At 43.6% G+C, this 27,407-nt stretch overlaps 1 protein-coding gene across 4 annotated transcripts; it reads left to right on the forward strand.

Moving 5' to 3' along the window:
* On the forward strand, positions 1–27,407 carry U23 (uncharacterized). Of its 4 annotated transcripts, none has more exons than XM_062672837.1 (5): positions 1–54; positions 18,858–18,908; positions 21,662–21,879; positions 24,637–25,156; positions 27,108–27,407. In XM_062672837.1, the coding sequence occupies exons 1-5, from the start codon at positions 16–18 to the stop codon at positions 27,324–27,326; spliced, it is 1,047 nt and encodes a 348-aa protein (XP_062528821.1). In that variant the 5' UTR covers positions 1–15; the 3' UTR covers positions 27,327–27,407.

Here is a 27,407-nt window from a genome sequence, read left to right on the forward strand (position 1 = left end):
GTTCCTTATGGGAAGATGCGGAGGGGTACCCTAACCGGGAAAAACGTCCGTAACGTAAGATTTTGTGTTTGTTACCTCATAACTTTTGATTAGGTGAATCGATTTTGATGATTCTTTTTTTATTAGAAAGCTGACGCTTTCCGTGTAGTCTTATTTCAATTTAGTCCAGTTCTGATAATGGTATCCATGAAAAAACCATATAAGCCTTAAATTTGCATTAAGTACATGCGCGACAAATAGATAAATAACTCAATAACTCAATATCACGCCAACCGATTTCGATGATTATTGTTTTTAGTGTATATTAAAATTTTTTTAAATATCTTTTAATTTTTTATTTTTATCAATAAAAAAATCGTAATAAAAAATGTATACCCGAATAATTATTTTCTTTATACCTCGAATAGAACTTAAAATTAATATTTTTATAATAAGGAACTTCGTTCCTATCCGGTGTCCCACGACACCACACATCTTTTTTTTTGTAAACTACATAGTTCCTTATCCACCTGGTCTTCATTGCCTATTGAAGAGTCTCGGAATTTCTTTTCAATTATCATTTGTCCATAGGCTCTGATCCGGACATAGTCTGATCAGTTAGTGGGAGTATAGAATCTACATTTTAATTACCATTTCACTTATTTATCAAAGAAGACTAGCATTGATAGTAAATAATGTAACAAAATATCGTCTTTTCGCATTAAAGTGTACAATTTCCAAAAATATTCGAAATTGAGTTAATATGCGGAATCATTTGATATCACCAGTATTTGTCTTATAAATACTGCCAAAAGAGCGTAGTTTAGTTTTAGGTTTTTTTTTAGTTTACCTATGTTTGGACTATTAACAAAATGAATACATAATTTTATCTTACTTTGAAAAGACAGATAATGTAACTGGTAAAAAATAAAAAATAAATGTTGCAAAGATGATTAATATTAAAAATATCACATTTAAAAAACTCTCCTGTAAAATTAGTAAGTTTTGAGATAATACAGTTTTAATGCGAGAAGACGATATCTGGTAAAGGACACCAATTAGATATATTTACGATTACGAAACTTGGTGGCATGTACAATGGGAGCACTCGAACCATACCTACCAAGCGATAAACCAATATAAAGTCAGTGTGCTTAATGTGAGATTTTTAACGCTCTCGATAGCGTGAAAGTTAACTCAAATCTGTATGGAGTCAAACGTAGGCAAACGTTCCAACTCGTCGCGGATCATTTCCCAATTAAATATAAATTAATCTTGAGCAATCAATGAAATGTAACCAAATCTTAGTTATATATTTTTTTATTTTTGTTATTAATGCACTGTCGATTGCACCTATAATTGAGGTGACATCTGCCATGAACTTTTGTCAATTTGTCAATGTTTTGTATTGATGATCACTTTGTTGGTGCAACTTAATAAATAAATCATCATCATCATCATTCTTTCCTATTACCCTATGCTGGGGTGTCAGCGGGGTATTCCGTAGGATAGCTCACTCTAACCGGCGCCATCTAGGTGGGCTTCGGATAGCCTGCCGACCGAGAGGGCTGGTGGTCGTGGCGCCGACGACCGCCGGTCCGGCGTCCCGAGGGGGAGGGTGATGGGAGAAATGTGCTCCGCACTAAACGCTTCACTTTCCCCCCTCTGCCTCTTCATGAGTTCTGTCTCATGCGAGGTTTGGACGTTGGTTGTTGAGCGACAGGAGGTTTTAGACAGTTCGATTCTGACATGCCCCGCCCTCCATCCCCAGTGGAGGGCGGAAGTCTGGCGATTTCATCTGAGCCAAAAAAAATATATGCTGGGGTGCACTGCAGGGCTCGAATCAAATCCTTCTATTTCCAATCCATAAATAAATAAATAAACTCCATACAATTTGATTTAACTTTTACGTTTTCGAGAACGTTAAAAAACTCGCACTAAGCACACATACTGCAACAGAGTAAATATCTGTAAACAGGTTATTAGTTAACGTAGCCGGCGCCTCACACTCACTGCGCTACCGGAATACTCGCTAAGAATAGAAGCTACACACCGTTTAACTCTCAGACACAGCCCACTGAGTTTCTCGCCGGATCTTCTCAGTGGGTCGCGATTCCGATCCGGTGGTAGATTCTGCGAAGCACGGCTCTTGCTAGGGTTCGTGTTAGCAACGTCGTCAGGTTTGAGCCCCGTGAGCTCACCTACTAAAGTTAGGGTTACGCTGATATAGCCTCTCAAGGCTCTCAGCTTAGGTAGGAAAAAAAAAAAAAAAAAACACCGTTTAAATATATTAATTCAGCCAGTTATTCTATTTTCCTTCTGTGCTTTGATGGCTCGTTTAAGCCTAATGAATTAGGAGGTAGTATATGTCCTCTGGATTGAGTGAGACTGCTAAATAAATCCAAATATTCTGTTAGCCAAATCACGTCTCTTGCAAAGGTAATACCTAAATGTTGTACACATCTCTATATAGTCTTATTGGGGTATGTATCGAATTTTTATGTGAAGCATAAAATGTTTACGGACTTGGTTTGAATTCTCTCGATTCTCGTGATATATCTGTTGGATTAGTTGCGACGCGGTTCCCAGAATATTATCTTTGTTAAAAATAAAATGAGTGGATAATAAATAAAGGAATTCTTATTTTATACCGATTATTCGCAAATAAAATACAATTTGAACTGTTCTGTGTATTAATGAGACCTTAGTTGTCTAACTGGAAGTCGGGTGTATTCGAGTAGGATCATGAAATCTGTTCCCATGAATTTCGTATATGGAGACTTAGGAACTCACCAGACAAGGACCAGAAGTGTTGTAACAGCAGACTACCTATAAAATTTACGTGTGCTAGTTTTGTGAGCCCATACGGGTGGATACCACCTTCTTGCTATTTCCGACGCAAACAAATAGTTTTGACGTGACAACGTCTTATAATTCGATGAGCCGGCCGCACGCACGAAAAAACATGACTTATGCGGCGTTCCTCGCTCTGAGGCGTTCCATTTAAGGCTTGAAGTGCAAGCGAGAGCGCGCAACGAGCGACAATGAGGCACAATCGGCCTTCGCGTTTGGCAGCGTCGTAACTAACAAAATATCTATCAAACAAATAAAATTAAAATTTTCTTTTGAAAAATGAAACCATTCCATCAGTATTTTCTTATGATGCTGTCACGTTCAACTATCGTCAGTAAACCGACTTTACATACAACCGATTTTTTTTATGATTGAGGGATTTCTTATGTGCCGGAGTCCTTTCCAGTTTCATCACAACTAAGGGGCGAGCAGGAATTCAGCAAGAAGGGGTGGGATTTGCTAACGGCCACCCGAGCGCCTCCAAAGGAGACCTAGCGGAACTGCTTTGCGAATGAATCTACTGCCGGATCGGAATCGCGACCCGCTGAGAAGATCCGGCGAGAAACTCAGCGAGCTGATGTTTAGGTTGGGTTGCACGTCGAACTCTTTGCCGAGCTCGACGAGTACGGTTATCGGGTACCCTACTCCTAGTGTTAACGCTAAAGGTATCTAATGCAAGGGTTATTGGATCTGATGGATCGGTAAGGACGTGTCTAGGTCGACGACGGTGACTAGCTCCTGCGTGATCAGGATTCAGGGAGTAGACAGCAATGATTTGTTAAAATTTGAACGGTATGGACAAACTTGCGACATGAACGTTATATCTATGAGTCCCTTAATACTCATTTCATGCAATAAAAAAAATCTTTAAAATGTAAATCTGGATCTCTGCTCACTCGCGATTGGTATAGAGTCGTGATGATAAGTTTGAAACATGTCCGGAATACGAAATCTCTTGCAAAACAAACCGTACGGTACGGGTGACACTCAGGAAATCACACTTTTACTGTCGGGTTAATGAACTTTGCTTAAATGAATTGACGATTTATTTTTGCGTAGACGCTTAGCCGATCAGTAGGTACTCGGTGATTAAGTCATAGTATTGAGATTGGACGATTGGCTAGATTTTCACTTAACGAGGGGTCACTCTTAGTCTTTTTTTTTCACTCACATGTGCTATCTAATTATTATTTTTTATATATATTTTTATTGCCCTTGTAGGCAGACGAGCATACGGCCCACCTGATGGTGAGTGGTTACCGTCCATGGACTTCAGCAACGCCAAGCCGCTGCCTACTGCGTACCTAATTGCATTGCAAGAAAGGTGGTCACCATATACCTGATGTTTGTTATAAGCATTACGCACTTTGAACATAATTTTGAACGTCTGATATTAACGCTTTAAGCGCGAACCGTCTATAGATCGACTTTGTATTAGTACGTGTAAACTGCGAAGCGTCGGAATACCGACTATTGCGCAGTTTGATTAACAGGTATTAGGTATCGACGTGTTAGAGGGCACAAGTATAATCATTCCGATAGAGGCACCCGTCACGTGCGGACGTGCTCATTGTCCACTCGATCGCCCGGTCTTTGTTCGCCCGGCTTTTGTTAGCCCGGCCATTGTTCGCGCGGCCTGTGTTCGTGATACATCTGCCGACCAAGTGTGTTTCCTGGAAGCTTTTATTTGTTTTGTTTTAGTTATTTTTGTGTTCGTGGAACATTTGCCGACAAAGTGTTTTCCTGCAAGTATTTATTTGTTTTGTTTCTTTTTGTAATTTCTGTTTTGTTGAGCTTTTTCTTTGTCCTGTAGTAATCGCGCCGCATTGCCACCTGTGTTCAATAGAACCGCTCAGGTCCGTGAAGTTGGGGCCTCGCCGCAAGGCGAGTGTTTTCAAGACCCGGGGCCGCCCCACCTGGGTACTCAGCGATCATGGACGCTGTATTCGCGGAATTCCTCCGACTTCGCCACCCACAGCTCGCCTCAGAGTTTCTGGCCTTCAAGGCCAATCACACTGCGAGCCCTCTCGAGGACTCCGCCGCGCTCGCTGCTCCTGCGTCGCCTGTACCTGCGTGCAGAGCTTCTGCATTGAGCACCGCAGCCTCTGTCGTGCCTGCCGTTCCCGTGTCGCCTATACTGGCGAGAAAAGCTGCTGCGTCGTCCGCCGTGACCATCGTTTCAACTGAGCGATCATCCGCGGCCTCCGTCGCGCCCTCTAAAACACCTACACTTGCTCGTAGGTCGCCTGCACCCGCCTCCTCGTGCTCCGACTCTGACTCGGACATGGAGGTCGACCTCGCCCCCGCCTCATCGACGGATGGATTCACCCTGGTACAGAAGGGTAAGAAGCGTGCCGCGGAGTCTCGAGCTCCCGCGGCCGCTAAAATTAGCAAAGCCGTGAACGCGTCGCGCCCCCGCCCTCAGACTCCCGTTGCGCCCCCAGCCCGTGCCACTCCGTCGCCGCGTCCGGTGGCACAAAATAAAACCCAGACCCCTCCCCCGGTTATCCTTCAGGAGAAGGCAGCTTGGGATCGAGTTTGCCTGGCCCTTAAGGCCAAAAATATAAATTTCACGAATGCCCGTAACCTCGCGAACGGCATTCAAATTAAGGTTCAAACACCCGACGACCATAGGGCCCTCTCTTCTTACCTCCGTAAGGAACGTATAAGTTTCCATACTTATACGCTCCAGGAGGAGCGCGAACTCCGCGTTGTAATACGCGGAATCCCTAAAGAGTTAGATGTAGAGCTCGTCAAGGCCGATCTGTTAGAACAGGGCTTTCCAGTGAATTCTGTGCACCGTATGCACACCGGTCGCGGTAGGGAGCCATATAATATGGTTCTAGTCACCCTCCAGCCTACCCCCGAGGGTAAGAAAATCTTCAACACACAGACCGTCTGTAGGCTCTCCGGTATCGCCATCGAAGCCCCCCATAAAAAAGGTACTCCTAGCCAGTGCCATAACTGTCAATTGTACGGGCACTCTTCCCGTAACTGTCACGCGCGCCCCCGATGTGTTAAGTGTTTGGGCGATCACGCCACGGCCCTCTGCGCTCGCGACCAAATAACCGCGACGGAACCGCCTAGCTGCGTCCTGTGTCGAACACAGGGTCACCCCGCGAATTACCGTGGTTGCCCCCGAGCCCCTAAAATAAATCGCCGCGTCGCCCGCCAAAACCGCCTCCGAGCTTCCGGCCTAGACATCAAAGCCTCGGCACCCTCTGCGTCGCAGGCTAAGCCAGCGTTCGTTCCGGCGGCGGTGCCCAGTGTCTCGGCCTGGGCAAAACCGCTGCCGTACACGAACACGGCTACAACTCCCTCCTCCGCGATTCGTCCCGCCCCCGCGACTCGTCCCTCTCCCGCGACTTGCCCTCCGACCGCGTCCGAAAATCTCGCTTTAGCGATCGACTTCTTTCAGTCGATCAACTTTGAGCGCGTTAACGCTTTGGGCGACGCCATTCGCGCTGCCTCCACTGCACAACACTTTATCGCCGTTGTGCAGGAATACGCCGACGTATACGCGTCATTAAATACGTACGTCCTCCCCTCACTCCGCCGGTAATCAATGGCGCATATAAGTAGAATAAAGCCCCTATCCGTAACGATAGGATTTTTTAACGCTTACGGTCTCGCAAATCAACGTGATCAGGTTTCTCACTTTTTGCGTGACCATCAAATTGATATCTTTTTAGTGCAGGAGACCCTACTTAAGCCCGCGCGCCGTGACCCTAAAATCGCGAACTATAACATGGTCAGGAACGACAGGCTCTCTGCCCGTGGTGGTGGTACCGTCATTTACTATAGAAGAGCCCTGCATTGCGTCCCGCTCGATCCTCCCGCGCTCGCTAATATCGAAGCATCAGTGTGCCGAATCTCACTGACGGGACACGCGCCGATCGTTATCGCGTCCGTTTATCTTCCACCGGATAAGATCGTTCTAAGCAGTGATATCGAGGCGCTGCTCGGTATGGGGAGCTCTGTCATTCTGGCGGGCGACCTAAATTGTAAACACATCAGGTGGAACTCACACACCACAACCCCGAATGGCAGGCGGCTTGACGCGTTAGTCGATGATCTCGCCTTCGATATCGTCGCTCCGCTAACCCCGACTCACTACCCGCTAAATATTGCGCATCGCCCGGATATACTGGACATAGCGTTATTAAAAAACGTAACTCTGCGCTTACACTCGATCGAAGTAGTTTCAGAGTTAGATTCAGACCACCGTCCCGTCGTTATGAGGCTCGGTCGCGCTCCCGATTCCGTTCCCGTCACGAGGACTGTGGTGGATTGGCACACGCTGGGCATCAGCCTGGCTGAATCTGATCCACCATCGCTCCCGTTTAACCCGGACTCTATCCCGTCTCCTCAGGATACCGCTGAAGCCATAGACATCTTAACGTCACACATCACCTCGACATTAGATAGGTCATCGAAACAAGTTGTAGCGGAGGACTTCCTTCACCGCTTCAAATTGTCCGACGATATTAGGGAACTCCTTAGAGCTAAGAACGCCTCGATACGCGCCTACGACAGGTATCCTACCGCGGAAAATCGTATTCGAATGCGTGCCCTACAACGCGACGTAAAGTCTCGCATCGCCGAAGTCCGAGATGCCAGATGGTCTGATTTCTTAGAAGGACTCGCGCCCTCCCAAAGGTCTTACTACCGCTTAGCTCGTACTCTCAAATCGGATACGGTAGTAACTATGCCCCCCCTGGTAGGCCCCTCAGGCCGACTCGCGGCGTTCGATGATGACGAAAAAGCAGAGCTGCTGGCCGATACATTGCAAACCCAGTGCACGCCCAGCACTCAATCCGTGGACCCTGTTCATGTAGAATTAGTAGACAGTGAGGTAGAACGCAGAGCCTCCTTGCCACCATCGGATGCGTTACCACCCGTCACCCCGATAGAAGTTAAAGACTTGATCAAAGACCTACGTCCTCGCAAGGCTCCCGGTTCCGACGGTATATCTAACTGCGTTATTAAACTTCTGCCCGTCCAACTCATCGTGATGTTGGCATCTATTTTCAATGCCGCTATGGCGAACTGTATCTTTCCCGCGGTGTGGAAAGAAGCGGACGTTATCGGCATACATAAACCCGGTAAACCAAAAAATCATCCGACGAGCTACCGCCCGATTAGCCTCCTCATGTCTCTAGGCAAACTGTATGAGCGTCTGCTCTACAAACGCCTCAGAGACTTCGTCTCATCCAAGGGCATTCTCATCGATGAACAATTCGGATTCCGTACAAATCACTCATGCGTTCAACAGGTGCACCGCCTCACGGAGCACATTCTTGTGGGGCTTAATCGACCAAAACCGTTATACACGGGAGCTCTCTTCTTCGACGTCGCAAAAGCGTTCGACAAAGTCTGGCACAATGGTTTGATTTTCAAACTATTCAACATGGGCGTGCCGGATAGTCTCGTGCTCATCATACGGGACTTCTTGTCGAACCGCTCTTTTCGATATCGAGTCGAGGGAACCCGCTCCTCCCCACGAACTCTCACAGCTGGAGTCCCGCAAGGCTCTGTCCTCTCACCCCTCCTATTTAGCTTATTCGTCAACGATATTCCCCGGTCGCCGCCGACCCATTTAGCTTTATTCGCCGACGACACGACTGTTTACTATTCTAGTAGAAATAAGTCCCTAATCGCGAAGAAGCTTCAGAGCGCAGCCCTAGCCCTAGGACAGTGGTTCCGAAAATGGCGCATAGACATCAACCCAGCGAAAAGTACTGCGGTGCTATTTCAGAGGGGAAGCTCCACACGGATTTCCTCCCCGATTAGGAGGAGGAATCTCACACCCCCGATTACTCTCTTTAGACAACCCATACCCTGGGCCAGGAAGGTCAAGTACCTGGGCGTTACCCTGGATGCATCGATGACATTCCGCCCGCATATAAAATCAGTCCGTGACCGTGCCGCGTTTATTCTCGGTAGACTCTACCCCATGATCTGTAAGCGGAGTAAAATGTCCCTTAGGAACAAGGTGACACTTTACAAAACTTGCATAAGGCCCGTCATGACTTACGCGAGTGTGGTGTTCACTCACGCGGCCCGCACACACATAGACACCCTCCAATCCCTACAATCCCGCTTTTGCAGGTTAGCTGTCGGGGCTCCGTGGTTCGTGAGGAACGTTGACCTACACGACGACCTGGGCCTCGAATGAATTCGGAAATACATGAAGTCAGCGTCGGAACGATACTTCGATAAGGCTATGCGTCATGATAATCGCCTTATCGTTGCCGCCGCTGACTACTCCCCGAATCCTGATCATGCAGGAGCCAGTCACCGTCGACGCCCTAGACACGTCCTTACGGATCCATCAGATCCAATGACCTTTGCATTAGATGCCTTCAGCTCTAATACTAGGGGCAGGCTTAGGGACCCCGGTAACCGTACTCGTCGAACTCGACAAAGAGGTCGACGTGCAACCTAACCCATGCATCAGCCCGCTGAGTTTCTCGCCGGATCTTCTCAGCGGGTCGCGATTCCGATCCGGTAGTAGATTCATTCGCGAAACAATTGCTTTTGAGTTGTTAGGTCTCCTTCGGAGGCGCTCGGGCAGTTGTTAGCAAATCCCACCCCTCTTGGCTGAGCCTTTGCTCGCCCACCTGTCCTGGTGAAACTGGAAAGGCCTTCGGGCCACCAGTAAACTTTCAATCATAAAAAAAAAAAAAAAAAAAAACAAGTATAATGTTTCTAATAAGTTAATAATATTTAGAAATAACCACTTAAGATTATATTGCTTTGAATTTAGCATTGATTTTTATATTTATTATTAAGTTAATTTTTTGTTTGTTTGTAAAAGTTATTTTTTTCCAAGAATCCTTTAGCAATTTATGAAAAATATATAAAAATAAGCGCAGCACTAAACTTTGTGCAAGTGAAACGTAATAAAAATTAACATTAATTTGCCTAAATCGTATACATAATATACTCCTAGTAATATAGTAGTAATGAATCATCATCATCAGCCTGCGGCAGTCCACTGCTGGACATAGGCCTCCCCCAAAGGTCGCCACTGAACCCGATCTTCGGTTCTACGCATCCAGTTACTGCCAGCTGCCTTGCGCAGGTCGTCGCTCCATCTAGCAGGACGGCGTCCTACACTATAATGAATAGTATAGACATATACTAGTAACTCCTTGGCCTTATTTCTAGTGCTGTAATTCAGAGATAATCATAAAATGACCAGTCTATTTTTTTAAAAACAAAACAGATCACATTCAGCTGTCGTAATTGGCAAATCACTAAGCCGTGTGCTTTATTCAATTTGATGAAAAATTTTGCCTTCTAAAATGATGTGTGTTCCAAAAACGTTCTTTATCTATATTGCGTTAAGGACGACAATAGCATTACAATGTCACCTTTAAATTCGAAGATTTACCTGCCAACGTGGAACCTGATTCTGGTCATTGAACTTGTATTTTGGATGTTTATAGAGTTGGAGATATATGTACATACTAATATTGAATTACATTGGAAATTTCAAAATGCGTGCAAAATTTCTTTATTAGTGGAAGGATCGTACTCTTAAAATTATTATTCATTATAAAAATGTTTTTATTTTTAACAAATTTAAGAACAGTGGTCGGGTTTATTACGTAACGTTGTATTTTCTTTTATTTATTAATTAAAAATAAGTCGTCATTCTGTATCTCAATATAAGTGCGTACCTATTTTGTAACTAGTGTATATGGGATAAGCTACAAATAAATAAATTTACAAAATCGACCGGTCTTGTCTATGTGGTTTAATTAAGTTTCCTTCTTAGAAAATATATGTATATGATAAATAAACAGTAAGACTTTTTTTGTCAGTGCGGTTATTGACTCGGTTTGGGAGGAGAATGTCGTCTTTTCAGAGAGCAAACCGATCTAATTTTATGCCCGAATTTGCAAAATCGTATAAAATATTATACATACGCATTTTTTACGTGCATAAGTTTTATTTTTAACCGACTTCAAAAAAGGAGGAGGTTCTCAATTCGACTGTATATTTTTTTTTAATTTAATAAGCCTGTGCAATCGCAATGGCAATCACAAATTTAACCACAGCTCGATCAATTGTAAATAATTGTTTCATTAAATGACACATGATAACATAAAAAAACATCTAAAACATCAATCTAATATTACCAATCACTGGTGGTAGGACCTCTTGGGAGTCCGCACGGGTAGGTACCACCACCCCGCCTATTTCCGCCGTGAAGCAGTAATGCGTTTCGGTTCGAAAGGTGGGGTAGTCGTTGTAACTATAGTGAGACCTTAGAACTTATATCTCGAGGTGGGTGGCGCATTTACGTTGTAGATGTCTATGGGCTCCAGTAACCACTTAACATCAGGTGGGCTGTGAGCTCGTCCATCCATCTAAGCAATAAAAAAATAAATAAAAAAACAAGCTTTAGGAATAATACGTCAAGTAGAAACATTTCTGAAGTAATAATGAAATGCGTATGCAATGTCAGTAGTATTCACGATGCAACACTTAGTAAACATAAAATATGTAGTTGTTGTCATTTGGAAACGCCGGAATTTAAAAGACTTAGCGGTTACTAATTAATAAAAACAGGTTTCTTGGGTTCTGCGGTAGCTGTGAACATCTCTATACGTTTCTAAGGCAAGGGTCTGAGGTCAGTATCCTCAGGGGATGCTGTGCACAGTCGTATTGCGCCGGCGCAGCGCACGCTCGTCTGAGAACGAACTAAAGTGTAGAGAACTTTATCGGGTTTTCGTGTTTAAAATGGTAAGCTACTTTGTAATCTATCTATATATATGAGTCGTCTATTATCAAAGGCGGCAATCTGTGCATTTGGACAAAAAAAAATTATTGATATGTCAATACAGATTGATTTGAATATAATCGTCTCCTTCAAAAAATACGGTTCAAAACCTGCATTAAATAAAGGTTAATAGTTAACCTGTTATTTATCTAAGATGTCGTTCAGAAGAGTTTTGTGACTGCCAATAGAATACAAAGTCAATAATTCGTTTTTCTGATTTACCAATCATTGTCCAAAAGTCAGATTGCCGGCTTTGATAATAGTCGACTCATATATAAATAAATTGCTGTTCGTTAGTCTCGCTAAAACTCGAGAACGGCTGGACCGATTTGGCTAATTTGGTTTTGAATTATTTGTGGAAGTCCAGAGAAGGTTTAAAAGGTAAATAAATATGAAAATACTCGGAATTAAATAAAAATATCAATGATATGTCCCCCGTCGGACGGATTCCTTTTGTTTGTTTTAAGTTTATTTTAAACAAAAGTTTAGGTATTTTATTTATCGATTGAGGCACTACGAAGTCTGCCGGGTCAGCTAGTACTACTAATATATAAATTTACAGTGGTTTTTACGGATGTTCCGTTATAACTACTGAACCGTGCATCCGATTGACTTGAAACTTGGTATCAATGTAGAAAATACATGTACTTAATGGATAGGCTATGTTTATATGAGTGTTGGACTCCCTACACCGGTTGCGGGGTCGTTAATGATGAGAATCTTTTTGGGGGTGAGAAATAATAATGTTAATTTTAACAGCCCGAAGCGGACGGGTACAGCTATTTATCTATATAATAATACGTGAAGCAAAAACTTTGTACCCCTTTTTACGAAAATTGCGCGGACGGAGGAGAATGAAATTCCCACCCACTTATAGAGAATATAGAGAAGGAGTGCAGAATGTAATTTTTTTTTTAATTATACATTAAATTAATAAAAAACAACATTACACACACTAACATGTATTTGACACACACACGCATTCATACTATTTGTTTACTGGTAAACTTTTCATATTGCTTAAAGTCTGTAGTCAACTTATGAATAGGTTCAATGTCTTTATATTTGTTTAAAGAGTAGTCTTGGAAATCTGTGATTATAGAAGTATAATAGTCTTTTACAATATAATCATGATAGTGTATAAACTTATAATTTCAATTAACTATAGTCGAATTTCAACTACCGATGGACCACAAGTTCTTTTTAATTATACATTCGTCTGGATGTCGACTAACCTGAAGACGTGAAGGGGAAATCTTAAGCTCACTAGAAAAAGGAATATTCCGAAGAATTCGAATTAAATCCAAACAAGGAAAACGGTGGTTTAAATCGTTGTAAACAAAAAAACGTCTGCCGATGTCCGCGCAAAAACTACTGAGAGAATTCGATGTATTTTTGTTTTGTTTAAAAATTTCTTTAAATATAAACTTATTAAAGTTTAAAGCTAATAAACACGCACTTACAGTAGTCTTCGATAGATGGCGTTATAAGTTCTCTGAATCCAGCTATGATTTTGTTACATGGATTAATACAAGATGCAACTCTCAGACACAGCCCACTGAGTTTCTCGCCGGATCTTCTCAGTGGGTCGCGTTTCCGATCCAGCGGTAGATTCTGCGAAGCACGGCTCTTGCTAGGGTTCGTGTTAGCAACGTCGTCAAGTTTGAGCCCCGTGAGCTCACCTACTAGTCACGGTTACGCTGGAATAGCCTCTCAAGGCTACCAGCTCATACAGGAAAAATTAAACAATATGGAACTAAAATTAACGCGAACAAAGTCGATTCAAAGTTCGATCTTTGTTTGATGAGGTTGCTACACTGGTCAATTGTAATTCAGTACAACGGCTGCCCCGTCCTTCAAACCGAAACGCATTACTGTTACACGGCAAAAATAGGCAGGGTCGTGTTACCTAACCGTGTGGACTCACAAAAGGTCCTACCACCAGTACGATTTTCAATAACACATGACTCTTTTGAACCCAAGATCCAGTATTTGAATAACTCTACGCGATATCACTATGCAAACAGAGTGATGACATCATAAGTTAGTAATTTGTTTTCATTACCAGGTCCTTGACCGACGTTCGACAGATAAAAACATTTCCAATTTGTATGCATTAACATAAAGTATTTTCTTCGTGTCTAAATTTAATGAATCTGATTTCTTTTCTTTTGGTATAAATTTCGTAGGTCAATAAAGAATGCTCAAGCCTTTACCTTAGTTGGTTGGGGTCTGTATACAGCTATATACAGCAAATCATTTTACAGGGATCGGCGAGTAAATAACCCACAGACACAGCCCACTGAGTTTCTCGCCGGATCTTCTCTGTGGGTCGAGTTTCCGATCCGGTGGTAGATTCTGCGAAGCACTGCTCTTGCTAGGGTTCGTGTTAGCAACATCGTCAGGTTTGAGCCCCGTGAGCGTACTAGCTCGGTAAATCTAGAATAGCCCCTCGAGGTTACCAGAATAGGTAGGAAAAAAAAATCACATTCACTGCTGAGTGAGACCGCTGTCTCGTTCTAACTGGCTCAGCAGTGAAATCGGTAAAAATCTCAGGGCTTGTCAGATAAATGTAATGTAGAAAGGTTACACGTACACAGAACAAAAAATGCATATGTATGTATGTGTATATCAAAAGAAGCTGTTAAGATGAGAGATAAGCCGAATGCCGAGAATATGGTTTAATATAAGTTAGTTTATAGCTTTCTTACCTATGTTGTTATCATTTTATGTTTAATTAAATAATTAAATGCTGTTAGATTTTAAATTATTAGAAATTGTTGTGATATGTATGTGTATATAGAGCTCTGTGTATTTCGACACAAGGTGGTTTTGTAAGTCACAAAGTTGCTGACTGTAACAGTATTTTGTGCTTTGATTATTTAAGTTTACATTCTAAATAACCGGAGGGGTCAGCCGCATCTAGTAATCCAAAGGAAAGGCACCTCATCGCTAGCATATGGCCTGGAGCTTATTGCTGTAAACACATTCAAAGAATCACTTCTAATTCGTATTCTAAATATTCAACTGTTCTAGCTACTGAGCAGGCTCCTTAAGGCTATCATCACATGACATGAGTTAGTTTGTGTAAAATAACTAGAAATACGTAGTTGGATTTCATGTAATATATTTTTACGAGGTGAGCATGAGCACTCTTGATGGTAAGTGGTTAGCCTTGCTAATGGACGTCGGTAGTAGGGGGGTACAGCCTCCACCTAAAATTGAACCCGCTAAAGCGTAATTACTGGACTCAGGACCGATTATAAGCCGCTACAGGTTCATATACGTGTCTGTTACGGTCACGAAGCAGTCCTGAGTTCATATCTGAAGGCTGGGGAAGCCGTTATCAACGCAGTACAGTTGAGACTTTGATATCATCCAGTGAGTTGTATGAGGATTATTAATTTAGTATTTTCTTTAAAACCTGAATGACAATGATTCCGTATGGCCCAATTCACCAAAAAGTGTACATTCAGTATAAAAACACAGAAGATAATCTCAAGTTACGGTGTGCGCTGATTTTGCTACATTTATTGTATGTGTAGTGACGAAACGAGGGGTTTTTTTTGGTCAGGAGGAAATCTCTGAACTCCCACTCTCCACTGGGGATGGCGGGCGTGATATGTCGGAGTCGAACCGCCTAAAACCTCCTGTCGCTCAACAACCAACGTACGAGCCTCGCATGAGACATAACTCATGAAAAGGCAAAGGGGGGAGAGTGAAGCGTTTAGTGCAGAGCACATCTCTCCAATCTCTCCAATCCCCCTCCCCCGAAACGAGGGGTAATATGTTCCTCCGAGCGGTATTACTATCCGTTGTTTGGAACTAGTCAAGCTAATCATGTAAATGTCGTTCGGACGATTGTTACCGCTTTTTTTTTTTTTTTTTTGGTCATGAGGAAATCGCCGGACTTCCGCCCTTTTCTGTTAGTGCGGAGCACATCTCTCCCATCACCCTCCCCCTCGGGACGCCGGACTGGCGGTCGTCGGCGCCACGACCACCAGCCCTCTCGGTCGGCAGACTGTCCGAAGCCCGCCTAGATGGCGCCGGTTAGAATGGTCTATCCTACGGAATACCCCGCTGGGCCAGAACCAGCGTGGGTCGAGGATAGCCGGCCTTCCATCACCCGGATGCTCTTGCGTAAAACGCGTGCAGAGCAGCTTGCACGTCGTCTTCTTAGGCCCCCCTCGCCGGTCCCCAGACCGACATGTGAGGGGGACCCGAAACACTTAGAGGGCCAGGGCTTGGGCGAGATCCGCCTCCCTGGCCCCCGCTCGACGGCGGCGGGATTGTGTGTCTCTCACGCGTCCCGCCGCCTCCTTCTGCGAGATGGTGCACTCGCAGAAGTCGAGCATCGCCTTCCACGACTCGTCGTCGCCGAGCATCGATGCCACAACACTCGGCAACGGCAAGTCGTGTCCTATTTTTGCGACGAGGACACGGCGCCACCCCTCCCATGCGGGGCAGGCGACGAGCGTATGCTCTGCCGTGTCCAAGTCGCAACCACAATGGTGGCACTCTGCCGTCGGCTCGGCTGTGATCCGGTGCAGGAACTCACCGAAACAACCATGCCCAGTGAGCACCTGCGTGAGCCGGAAAGTGAGGCGTCCTCTGTCACGATTCACCCAATCCACAAGGACCGGGCGAATCGCCTCGACGGTCCTACGACCAGCCGAAGGATCAGCCAGCCGTCTGGACCATGACTCCAGCACGGACCGCCGAGATTGGCCCCTCCGCGCTCTGACCACACTGGGGCTGGGACGCGCCACGCCCCGGGCACGAAGGTCAGCCCGCCACTTATAGTCAGCGGCGAGCGCCTCCGCTTCCAGAACCCAAGGCGGCGTCCCAGCCAGTACACACGCCGCCTCAAAAGAGATGGTGCGATAACCACGGATGACCCTGACCGCGATGGTGCGTTGCGGCCGTTGCAGCAGCTTCGCCACCCCCACGGCCAGGGACTGGCCCCACACGGGCGCCCCGTATAGGGCCATTGATCGCACCACCCCCGTATAGAGACGGCGCGTCACCTGGTCAGGCCCCCCGACGTTGGGCAGAAGCCGGCTTAACGCGCCGGCCACCCCCAACAAACGAGGGACCAGGTTCTGAAAGTGAGCACGGAAGGTCCAACGACTGTCCAGAATGAGGCCGAGGTACTTCAACTGCACCCCGACCCCGATACGGTCGCCTCCAACCACGATATGGGCATCGACAGGTGGCACTCTTCGGGGCCTGTGGAACCACATGGCCTCGGATTTACTGAGCGCCACGTCGAGGCCCAATCTCCTAATTTTGCCGACGACATGCGCCACCCCAGCCGTAGCAAGACGGGCAGACTCAGCAAAACTCCCCCCCCGGGCCACGACCAACGTGTCGTCTGCGTAACAGATTACGCTCAGGCCCGGGAGGAGGGCACCTCTCAGCACCCAGTCATACCCGATATTCCACAAAAGGGGGCCGAGCACCGACCCCTGTGGAACACCGCGCACGACCGGGAATCGGTGCAGGATCCCACCGTGTCCGGTACACGTGACCAATCTGTCCTCTAAGTAGGAACCCACCAGCCGGCGAAGGTAGGGGGGCACTCTATGTCGTTCCAGCGCCCCCCCTATCACGGACCAGGGCAGGGTGTTAAACGCATTGGCGATATCGAGCGACACCGCCAAAGCCACCCCACCCCTGATTGTTACCGCTGCATTTAAAATTTTTCAGCTTTACAAGACACTTGTTCTAATGTTTTTTTTATTTTTTATTTATTGCTTATATGTGTGGACAAGCTCATAGCCCACCTGGTGCTATGTGGTTGCCGGAGCCCACAGACATCTACAATGTAAGCGACGCCACCTACTTTGGACTATGAGTTCTAAGGTCTCAGTATAGTACAACGGCTGCCCTACCCTTCAAACCGAAACGCATTACTGCTTCTCTGCTGAAATAGGCAGGGTGGTGGTACCTACCCGTGAGGACTCACAAGAGGTCCTACCACCAGTATTTAGAGCTCGTATAAAAAGCACGATCGTGAGCAAGGTGTGTCGAACCTCGAAGCGTGGGGTTCGATGCCACTGGACTACGTGAACAAACTTCCGCGACAAAAGAGTGTAAACCCTCAAAACTTTATCACCTTGTAAAACTAAGTCATAAAAAGCTAAATCATTAAAATTTCCAACATTAATATTACGATATTACGAACAAGTTTCAAGAGCTTTTTTTTTTACTGGAAAATAGTTTGAAGCTCCATAAATGAGTGCGAAAGTTTCCTCGTAAAATTTTGTAGTCATCAACTTTAGGAAAAGAAATCGTATAACTAAAACGACAACATGAAGTTTAATATTTTTAAGTGCTATGGCTTAGATTTCCTACAGGCCCATGAACAGAATATGAAAATGAACAAGATGTATTGATGAAAAAAACATCTCGCTCTCCTCTCCCCCTCCTCCTTGTGAGGACATGACAAATACAGATGAATTATATACGAAAAAAACTGGAGGAGAGAAGCAGCCGCCCCTGATGAAGAAAGAAGAGTGAAGAGGGAAGAGAAGAAAGAAGTCTTCCTATCTCAGAACCTCAAGCCTGCTACACACCATCCTGCAATGCATTACCCCTGCCTCAATAGGCAGGGTGTCACATGTCCGGGCAGGGGGGGTTCCCCGAGGCCCGCTCCGCGCCCCCCAAAGGGACGCGATGACCCCATGGAAGAAATAGTAGAAACTTGAATAGAAGATGAGGAAAAGGAAAAGCGAACTTCATTTCGTTTACACAACCTGTTTCCAGGATAATTTTTTTAACAAATTCAATAATGAAACTTTGGAAGCCTTCTAAAATTCACAAAATCGTTTATTTATGTCCTTAAAGAAATAAGTGCCCTGGTGTACTAGTACCAAACGATATTACTATGTCAGTGTTCAAATCACGCTAGCAGGTGCCAATTTTTCTAGAAAATACGGACTTAACGGGGGTTCCCGACATGCTTTCACAATGACATAACACTGTGCATTTGGCTCCAGACAGTCTATAAATATGTGTTGTGACCAGGTTCTGGACACAGTAGGTGTTTTCCCGCGGTCAACACCACAACGAGCCTCGCCGTGCCATCCCGAGATGTCCCCGGATACCCCACTGAACCAGAACCAAAATTTGAATTATCTTGCTCCCACTTTTCTAGTTAATAACTTGACATACTCATGGTCATGTGAAATCTTATAACGTCAATACTAATTGACCGTTTCTATTTCAGATCAACATGATGGTGCCACTAATATTCCTGATAATTAACGCAGCAACTTCGGTAAGTTAATGAGCGTAGCGCAGTAATTTACTTGGTATTGAAGGCAGTAGGGAATTACTAACATTAAGAATTTACTGGTGGTAGGACGTCTTATGAGTCTGCACGGGTAGGTACCACCACCACCCTGCCTATTTCTGCCGTGAAGCAGTAATGCGTTTCGGTTTGAAGGGTGAGGCAGCCGTTGTAACTATGGGCTCTAGCCACCATTTAACACCAGGTGGGCTGTGAGCTCGTCCACCCATCCAAGCAATAAAAAAATAAAAATAAAAACTTCCAATTATTGAGAATGAAAAATTATCACAGATTTCCAAACGAAAAATGATTTACACCGGTCAAAGTGTTTTGTGTGTGTGTTATACTTTCTAACGGCTATTGACCAAGTTATGAATATTCATTAACTCTTACTGCTTTGCTAATTATTGTTTTAAGGCATCAAATTTGTGATGGTCACTTTCGGGTGTCTGACTAACCCATACGCAGATGGGTATCTCATGTCCTGAAGCTATAAAAGATAATAGTTAGCGATACTCATTCGCTAAGCTAGGCGTGTTAATGTAGACTAGTGAGCGCCCAGTAGTCGAAATTCGACTAGTTATAATTATTTAATTTTAATTATAACTTTGGACATTATTATGGTTCTATTGTCAAAGAAAGAAAAAGACTTCTATAATCACAGATTTTGCCAAGATTCCACTATAGACAAATAATATTAGAGACAAACATTATTCATCTATTTTCAATTTGACCACAGATTTTAGCAATAAACAAAAGAGTATAATAAAATATGCGTGTGTATGTGTGTCAAAAACATGGTAGTGTGTAATGTTTTATTTATTTATTTAATGTATTTTTTATGCGTAATTTAAAAACAAATTTAGCATTCTGCCCTCTTTCTCTATATTCTCTATAAATATATGTGGAAAATTTCATAATCCTTCGTCCGCGCAATTTTCTTAAAAAGGGGTACAAAGTTTTTGCTTCAGATATTAATATATAGGTAATTGTGGTTTTGTATACACATTTTTCGTAAATCAGTATTCCAGATTGAAGGCAGTTGCTAAATCTACCGCCATTGACAGTTTTTCTTAGTTCAGTTTATTATTTAAAATGAAAGATTTACGAAGGCACCCTAAGATGTTACCCTCCATGAGCTTTTAGACACTGACCAATTACTGTTATAGTTATGAATCTCGATGCCAGACCGTTCACCGTCCTCGTTGAGCCCTCAAGCGACGGGCTCGACGAGCGAATTAACCCATAGACACAGCCCACTGAGTTTCTCGCCGGATCTTCTCAGTGAGTCGCGTTTCCGATCCGGTGGTAGATTCTGCGAAGCACTGCTCTTGCTAGGGTCAGTGTTAGCAACACTCCGGTTTAAGCCCCGCGAGCTTACCTACACGCGTTAGGGTGAAGCTGAAATAGCCTCTCAAGGCTATCAGCAAAGGTAGGAAAAAAAATGCCCGTTTAGATGGCAGTTATTTACATAATTTAAATAGACTATTGTTACTTAAATGCGACTGAGCTCTCAGCCATCAAAAAGTCGGTAATGGTGTTTGCTTGTCTTGTCTTTAAAGTTCCCTGTAAATACAAGTGAGACCTAATTAGAATCGGAAAGACAATAAGGTGATGGTCCTACTACTTAAGGACTGTTTTAGGTTGCACCGTGCATACTACTGTACTGTTACTGGTGGTAGGACCTCTTATGAGTTTGCACGGGTAGGTACCACCACCCTGCCTATTTCTGCCATGAAGCAGTAATGCGTTTCGGTTTGAAGGGTGGGGCAGCCGTTGTAACTATACTGAGACCTTAGAACTTATATCTCAAGGTGGGTGGCACATTTACGTTGTAGATGTCTATGGGCTCCAGTAACCACTTAACATCAGGTGGGCTGTGACCTCGTCTAACCATCAAAGCAATAAAAAGAAAAAACTGGGTCCAAAAATCGTTTAGGCCATTTACGGTCCTCAGCTCATACAGCACTCTGTAATATATCTCATTAATTCTTACGTTTTCTGAGCTACGTCTTAGGTCGTGTACTTAAAATTTATGTCATTAGGGAAATCAAATTAATCCTAATGCAGAGAGTAATTAAGGGCGCTTGAGGCCAAGTCGGAACAAGAATTACAGCTAATGAAATAAATTCTTCGCTTCGGATTTAATATTGACTGTGCGTCATTATCATTGGAGTTGATATTCTGGTAATGTGGAATTAAATTAATGTCGCATTACGAAACTCTTGAAGGGTAGATTAACAATATGAAGACACACATAACATATGAAGTCGTCGTGGCCTAAGGGATAAGACGTCCGGTGCATTCGTGTTGAGCGATGCACCGGTGTTCGAATCTCACAGGTAGGTACCAATTTTTCTAATGAAATACTTACTCAACAAATGTTCACGATTGACTTCCACGGCGAAGGTATATAACATCGTGTAATAAAAATAAAAAACCGCAAAAATTCTAATTTGCGTATTTACTGGTGGTAGGACCTCTTGTGAGTTCGCACGGGTAGGTACCCACCGCCCTGCCTATTTCTGCCGTGAAGTAGTAACGCCTTTCGATTTGAAGTGTGGGGCGCCGTTGTAACTATACTTGAGGCCTTAGAACTTATATCTCAAGATGGGTGGCGCATTTACATTGTAGATGTATATGGGCTCCAGTAACCACTGAACACCAGGGGGGCTGTGAGCTCGTCTACCCATCTAAGCAATAAAAAAAAGATATTGAATATGCCCTTGAATTTATTCCAGGTGCACGCAGCCAAACAGCAAGTTCAGCTTTCAGACTCCTACCTCCCGGTGGCCATGCAGATCATAGCTCACCTCACGGACCAGATGGCCTTCGAAGTGGACGATGTAACTCCATCATCCATATCCACAACGACAACCACAAAGCCGTATGTGACGACTCCAAAACCTGGAGTCAAACCTACAACTAACGGGTGGTGGAGCCATCTTACAACCAAGAGGTTGGCTTGTGTATATCCGCTGATTTAGTAATTAATAAAAAAATCGAATAATCAAAATTATAATTTGCGTAATTACTGGTGGTAGGACGTATTGTGAGTCAGCACGGGTAGGTACCACCACCCTGCCTATTTCTGCTATGAAGCAGTAACAGTTTCGGTTTGAAGGGTGGGGCAGCTATTGTACTGTACAAACTAATACCTTAGAACTCATATCCCAAGGTAAGTAGCAGCATTTACGTGGTCGATGTCTTTGGGCTCCGATGAGCACTTAACATCAGGTGGGACGTGAGCTCGTCGACCCACAAAAACAATAAAAAAAGATGTGTGGTGTCGTGGGACACCGGATAGGAACGAAGTTCCTTATTATAAAAATATTAATTTTAAGTTCTATTCGAGATATAAAGAAAATAAAACTGGAGGTTTCGCAACAACCCACGGTCATTCGGTAACGTGCGAACTTATTGTGGTACACTTCATTCACGGTTGTTTGCATAAGAGTTAGAGTATTGCACAAACGAACGCTCTGAGATCGTGGTCTCCTCCTTGCGTCGATAATCCTCAGTGCTGAGGGTCGTGGCCTCCTCTAATAACTTTCTCCTGTATTTTCTTGCGCCATTCCTGCCTGTCCTTGGCTGTGTGGATAGCAACGTGGACTGAGGTATTGAGAGTGGAGCGTATTTGGTCCGACCAGCCTTGTCCAGCATGGTGATTTTGCCAGTCCACGGACGTTCCATGTTCCGATCCGATGTTGGTTACAAATTGGTAGTTGCTCGATTTTGGTGGTCTGAGCCTCGCCTTTATTATTACTTGCTACTGGGGCGTGGCGTAGAACCCCGGTAGAAGCTTCGGTAACATATTTCACACCAGCCGGCCCGGGTACCGGTTTTTTTTTTTATTGCTTAGATGGGTGGACGAGCTCACCACCCACCTGGTGTTAAGTGGTTACTGGAGCCCATAGACATCCACAACGTAAATGCCTTGAGATATAAGTTCTAAGGTCTCACATATAGTTACAACTGCTGCCCCACCCTTCAAACCGAAACGCATTACTGCTTCACGGCAGAAATAGGCAGGGTGGCGGTACCTACCCGTGCGGACTCACAAGAGGTCCTACCACCACTAAATGGCGCCGGGTGTCAATCGTGGTCAATGGATGATAAAAAATATGTTATTTTTTGTACGTTATTACAAAGTTCGTTCCAAAACTTCATAATTACAGTAGAATTGGAAGCAGTTAAATACAAATTTTTATGCAAATCATTTTGAATTAAAATGTCGACAATCGAAATTTAAGCTAAAGTTGTGTGTGTGTATGTGTGTGCTGTGTTTGTCATAGTTGAAATATACAGTTACCATTTGTACAGGATTCATATGTGAATAGACTTGAAGTCTGTACCGCATAGGCTGTCTGCATTTTACCAACGGCACTTTCACGTTATGACTGAGTGCTCTGAGGAATTGTTCGAGATGATACCAGCATCTCCTTTTTACCATCGCACCGCCCGCCACCGGAGTAGAGCTCATCCATACTACCTGGAGCCACTGCGGTCATCCACAGTGCGTTTCCAGAGATCTTTTTTGCCACGTACCATCCGGCTATGGAATGAGCTCCCCTCCACGGTGTTTCTCAAGCGCTATGACATGTCCTTCTTCAAACGAGGCTTGTGGAGAGTATTAAGCGGTTAGCAGCGGCTTGGCTCTGCCCCCGGCATTGCTGAAGTCCATGGGCGACGGTAACCACTCACCATCAGGTGTGCTCGACAGCCTACAAGGGCAATCAAAAAAAAGATATCCCCGAACTACGAACAATTCATCGCGTTCATCACTGTGGCAGCAACAAGTGATACTTACCAAAGCTCCGATGCGATCATGCTTGCGTCATCCGCAAAAATCGAACACTACTTTTACACGTGTTCCGAAAAGTTTGAAGCTCTCTGTGGAGTTCGTATGGCAACTTACAAACTTGTATTCGTATTTTAAACATTGATGTTTGAGAACCGCTTGCTCGACCAACTTACAAAAATGAATAAAGGAATAAGTAAATAAGTAAATAATAGGAATAAGTAAATAAGTTAATTTGAGAAAATTTTGGGTTGTTGATTTAAAATTATGGTATTGGAATAGGATTAGAATTATTGGTTGCAATAGGAAAGTGGTTTTTTGTGGGATTTACTTTAAGATTAACAATCTTCTAAAAAATAATATGGTTGTGGCAATTAAATGGTGATGACGATTTTAATTGAATATATTCGTTACTCTATGTATAACACTAGGCGCCTCTAATTCGTTTAGTTTTTGCAGAACGCAGACATTTCCGGATCCTCCCGATCCATTAACTTGAGGTACCATCCTCGTCGAACCCGTCGCATGTGACGAAGGGCTCGACGAGCAAACTAACCCATAGACACACCACTGAGTTTCTCGCCGGATCTTCTCAGTGGGTCGCGTTTCCGATCCGGTGGTAGATTCTGCGAAGCACTGCTCTTGCTAGGTCCAGTGCTAGCAACACTCCCGGTTTGAGCCCCGTGAGCTCACCTACTAGATCGGTGAATCTAGAATAATCCCTCGAGATTACTAGAATATGCAGGAATAAAAACATTTCCAAATGGTTGTAGGTAAATACTTTGTTACATTACGAACATGTTTATGGTTTGCAATGTTTACTAAGCTTTAAGGGGGCGGGTACATACACATAGCGGATTTGAAGCTGCAAGCCTTTTTAAGGGAGTAAAAAAAATTAATGTTCAAAACTTTCAGACCAGAACTCACAACACGTCCCCACAAACCAGGATTCTACGCGCCGTCATCACCACCAAGCGTCACAGACCGATTCAACCACTACTGGCAACGATTTATCCTGCTACCACTTGAACAAGCGACTCAGTACACTGTCATCAGACCGCAAGAGCCCAAGACAGAAGCCTCATTGCTTTCCATCCATCAAGAACAGGTCCAGCCTTTGGTTGAACCAAGACCTCAACACCAAAATCTTCTGCCGCCATACGAAGTCAAAATCTCGAGCAGGTCAGACGGCTTTGTTATTGATGAAGACCTGACTGATGATAGTTTGCAGTACTTGACTGATGACGTGAAGGAACTAATCAAGATCGCCCGCAATCCTGGTGATGATAGGGTGGTGGATGTTTGGGATGGATTCAGATCAGGCCCGGAGCCCATATCAGCTAGAGCGAAGCTGTCATCATCCAACTTGAGGTTGTTGTTGCTTTATGATCTACTGAGCAGGGACGCGAAGAGACAGAGACTTTCAGATTTCAGTGTGAGTAATAACGATTCTACGTCTTATTTTTACTGTATTTGGACAGATAATCCCCTGACTCCTTTCGTCTGGTACAAGGTAGGTCAGATATAGGACCAAATAATGTACATATCGCAAAGCATCTCACTGAATTATTTACTAACGTACCAGGCCATTACCTCATTCTTGAACCCGGTTAGGATTCAATAAGTATCAATAAAACAAAGGTTGTTTCATAAAGCCAAGATCTTAACTTCGCGGAGGCATAACTGGCTGCCTTTCAGCTTTAACTACACCATAAAGATTTTGATATTTTACGAGAAAATGGTAGTAAAATAAATTTGAAGCAGCCAACGGTGCGAGAAACATTTATTTGTTGAAGATCCGCGGTCTTAAGGTCAAGACGCCAGGCCTACCTACTCATATATTGTGTTGCGATTATATTGGAGTTCCAAATTCCGGTCGACAGGTATCAGCTTTTCTAAGAAAATACGTGCCTGAGATGTGTTGAGGTATTTTTTCCTATTATGAACGTACAAAACCAAACCGAACCAAAATTTTTACATTGTCCGAATCGTAATTTTAGTTTCTCATTCAGGTTATTCATTAAGCTATGCCAAAAAAACCCTCAACAACTCGTTTTTATAACAGTGACCCTCACAGGCTATTAACTGATGATACCAAATTATTTCATGCACATTATCTTTAACAAAAGTACGTGGTGCTTCGAAAGAAAGAATCCTCGGAAACGAGGATCTTTTAACGATCCTTAATAAAGTTCGATGATAAACTCTTGTCTTGATTGCCGCGATATTTATTGCCAAATAAAACATGAACATGCCTTCACTTTGGCGGGCCCTTAATAAATTATTTTATAAGGAATTTTCCTCCTTCAAGATTGTTAACCCTTCGAAGGGTTTTAACGGTATTAAGGTTTCAAAATCTATTTTTTGTACAGTTTAATCAAGTTAATTATATTGTTTTTTGTTTTTGGGATAAATTTTCTTTTTCGGCTGCGCGTGGGTAGTTTATAAATTTTCATCAGCCGCCTCACAGTACGCGCTGCCGTTAACTGTAATATTAAACACTAGCGGCCCACTCCGGCTCCGCTCGGGTCTTTAACAAAAATTTCCATGACATCGTTTTATTTTTTAAAATAAAAGAACATTTATTGCGGCATAACTATAATAGTTAGACATATGCTTTCGCGACACTTTTTGTAAATAATAATGTGTTCTAGAAAGTCGTAGTACATTTTTTTATTCTATCATCAATAGTTTTCGCAGGGCACGCGATGTAAAGAAGATGTAATTTTTTTACACCTTGGGTTACATTATTGGAGTGTTAGTAAGGATCCCAAATTTTTTTCAAAACATATTACTCGCCTATGTTACTCGGGAATAGTGTAGATTCCAAACAGTGAAAGAATTTTTCAAATCGGTTCAGTAGTTGCGGAGCCTATTCAATACAAACAAACAAACAAATCTTTCCTCTTTATAATATTAAGTACTAGCGACCCGCCCTCGCTTCGCTTCGGAAACATTAAAACACACATAAAACCATAAAAAAAAAAAAAAAAAAAAAAGTAGCCTATGTTCATCAGGGACAATGTCGGCTTCTAATGGAAAAAGAATTTTTCAAGTCGGTTCAGTAGTTGCGGAGCCTATTCAATACAAACAAACAAACAAATCTTTCCTCTTTATAATATTAAGTACTAGCGACCCGCCCTCGCTTCGCTTCGGAAACATTAAAACACACATAAAACAATAAAAAAAAAAAAAAAAAAAAAAAGTAGCCTATGTTCATCAGGGACAATGTCGGCTTCTAATGGAAAAAGAATTTTTCAAGTCGGTTCAGTAGTTTCGGAGCTTATGCAATATAAACAAACAAATCTTTCCTCTTTATAATATTAGTATAGATTTTGATTAGTTTAAATTTCTTGAATTATCCCTATGTACCAATTACTTTTCAGGGTTTCTCGCCAGAAGTCATGAAGGCGTTAGTCGAGTCTTCAAATGGGGGAGCACGTGCGCAGTTGAAAATGGCCCTATCCAAGATGGTTGAACGTGGAGACTGCGGTCACGAGTACGCCAACAACAGAGCCAAGGAAATGGTAACGGAGCTGGAAAAGGATGAGTCCAAGCTGTCTTCTGAGCTCAGATACCTTCAGCCCTTGGTTTATAAATATTAGGAACTTACAACTGCTTCACAGGAATCCCATAAGAATGTAAAGTCGCTGATTTAGTTAAATAGTAAAATATATTAAAACATC

The sequence above is a fragment of the Bombyx mori genome, chromosome 16 (genome assembly GCF_030269925.1).
Source record: "Bombyx mori chromosome 16, ASM3026992v2".
In the NCBI taxonomy this organism is placed as follows: Eukaryota; Metazoa; Arthropoda; class Insecta; order Lepidoptera; family Bombycidae; genus Bombyx; species Bombyx mori.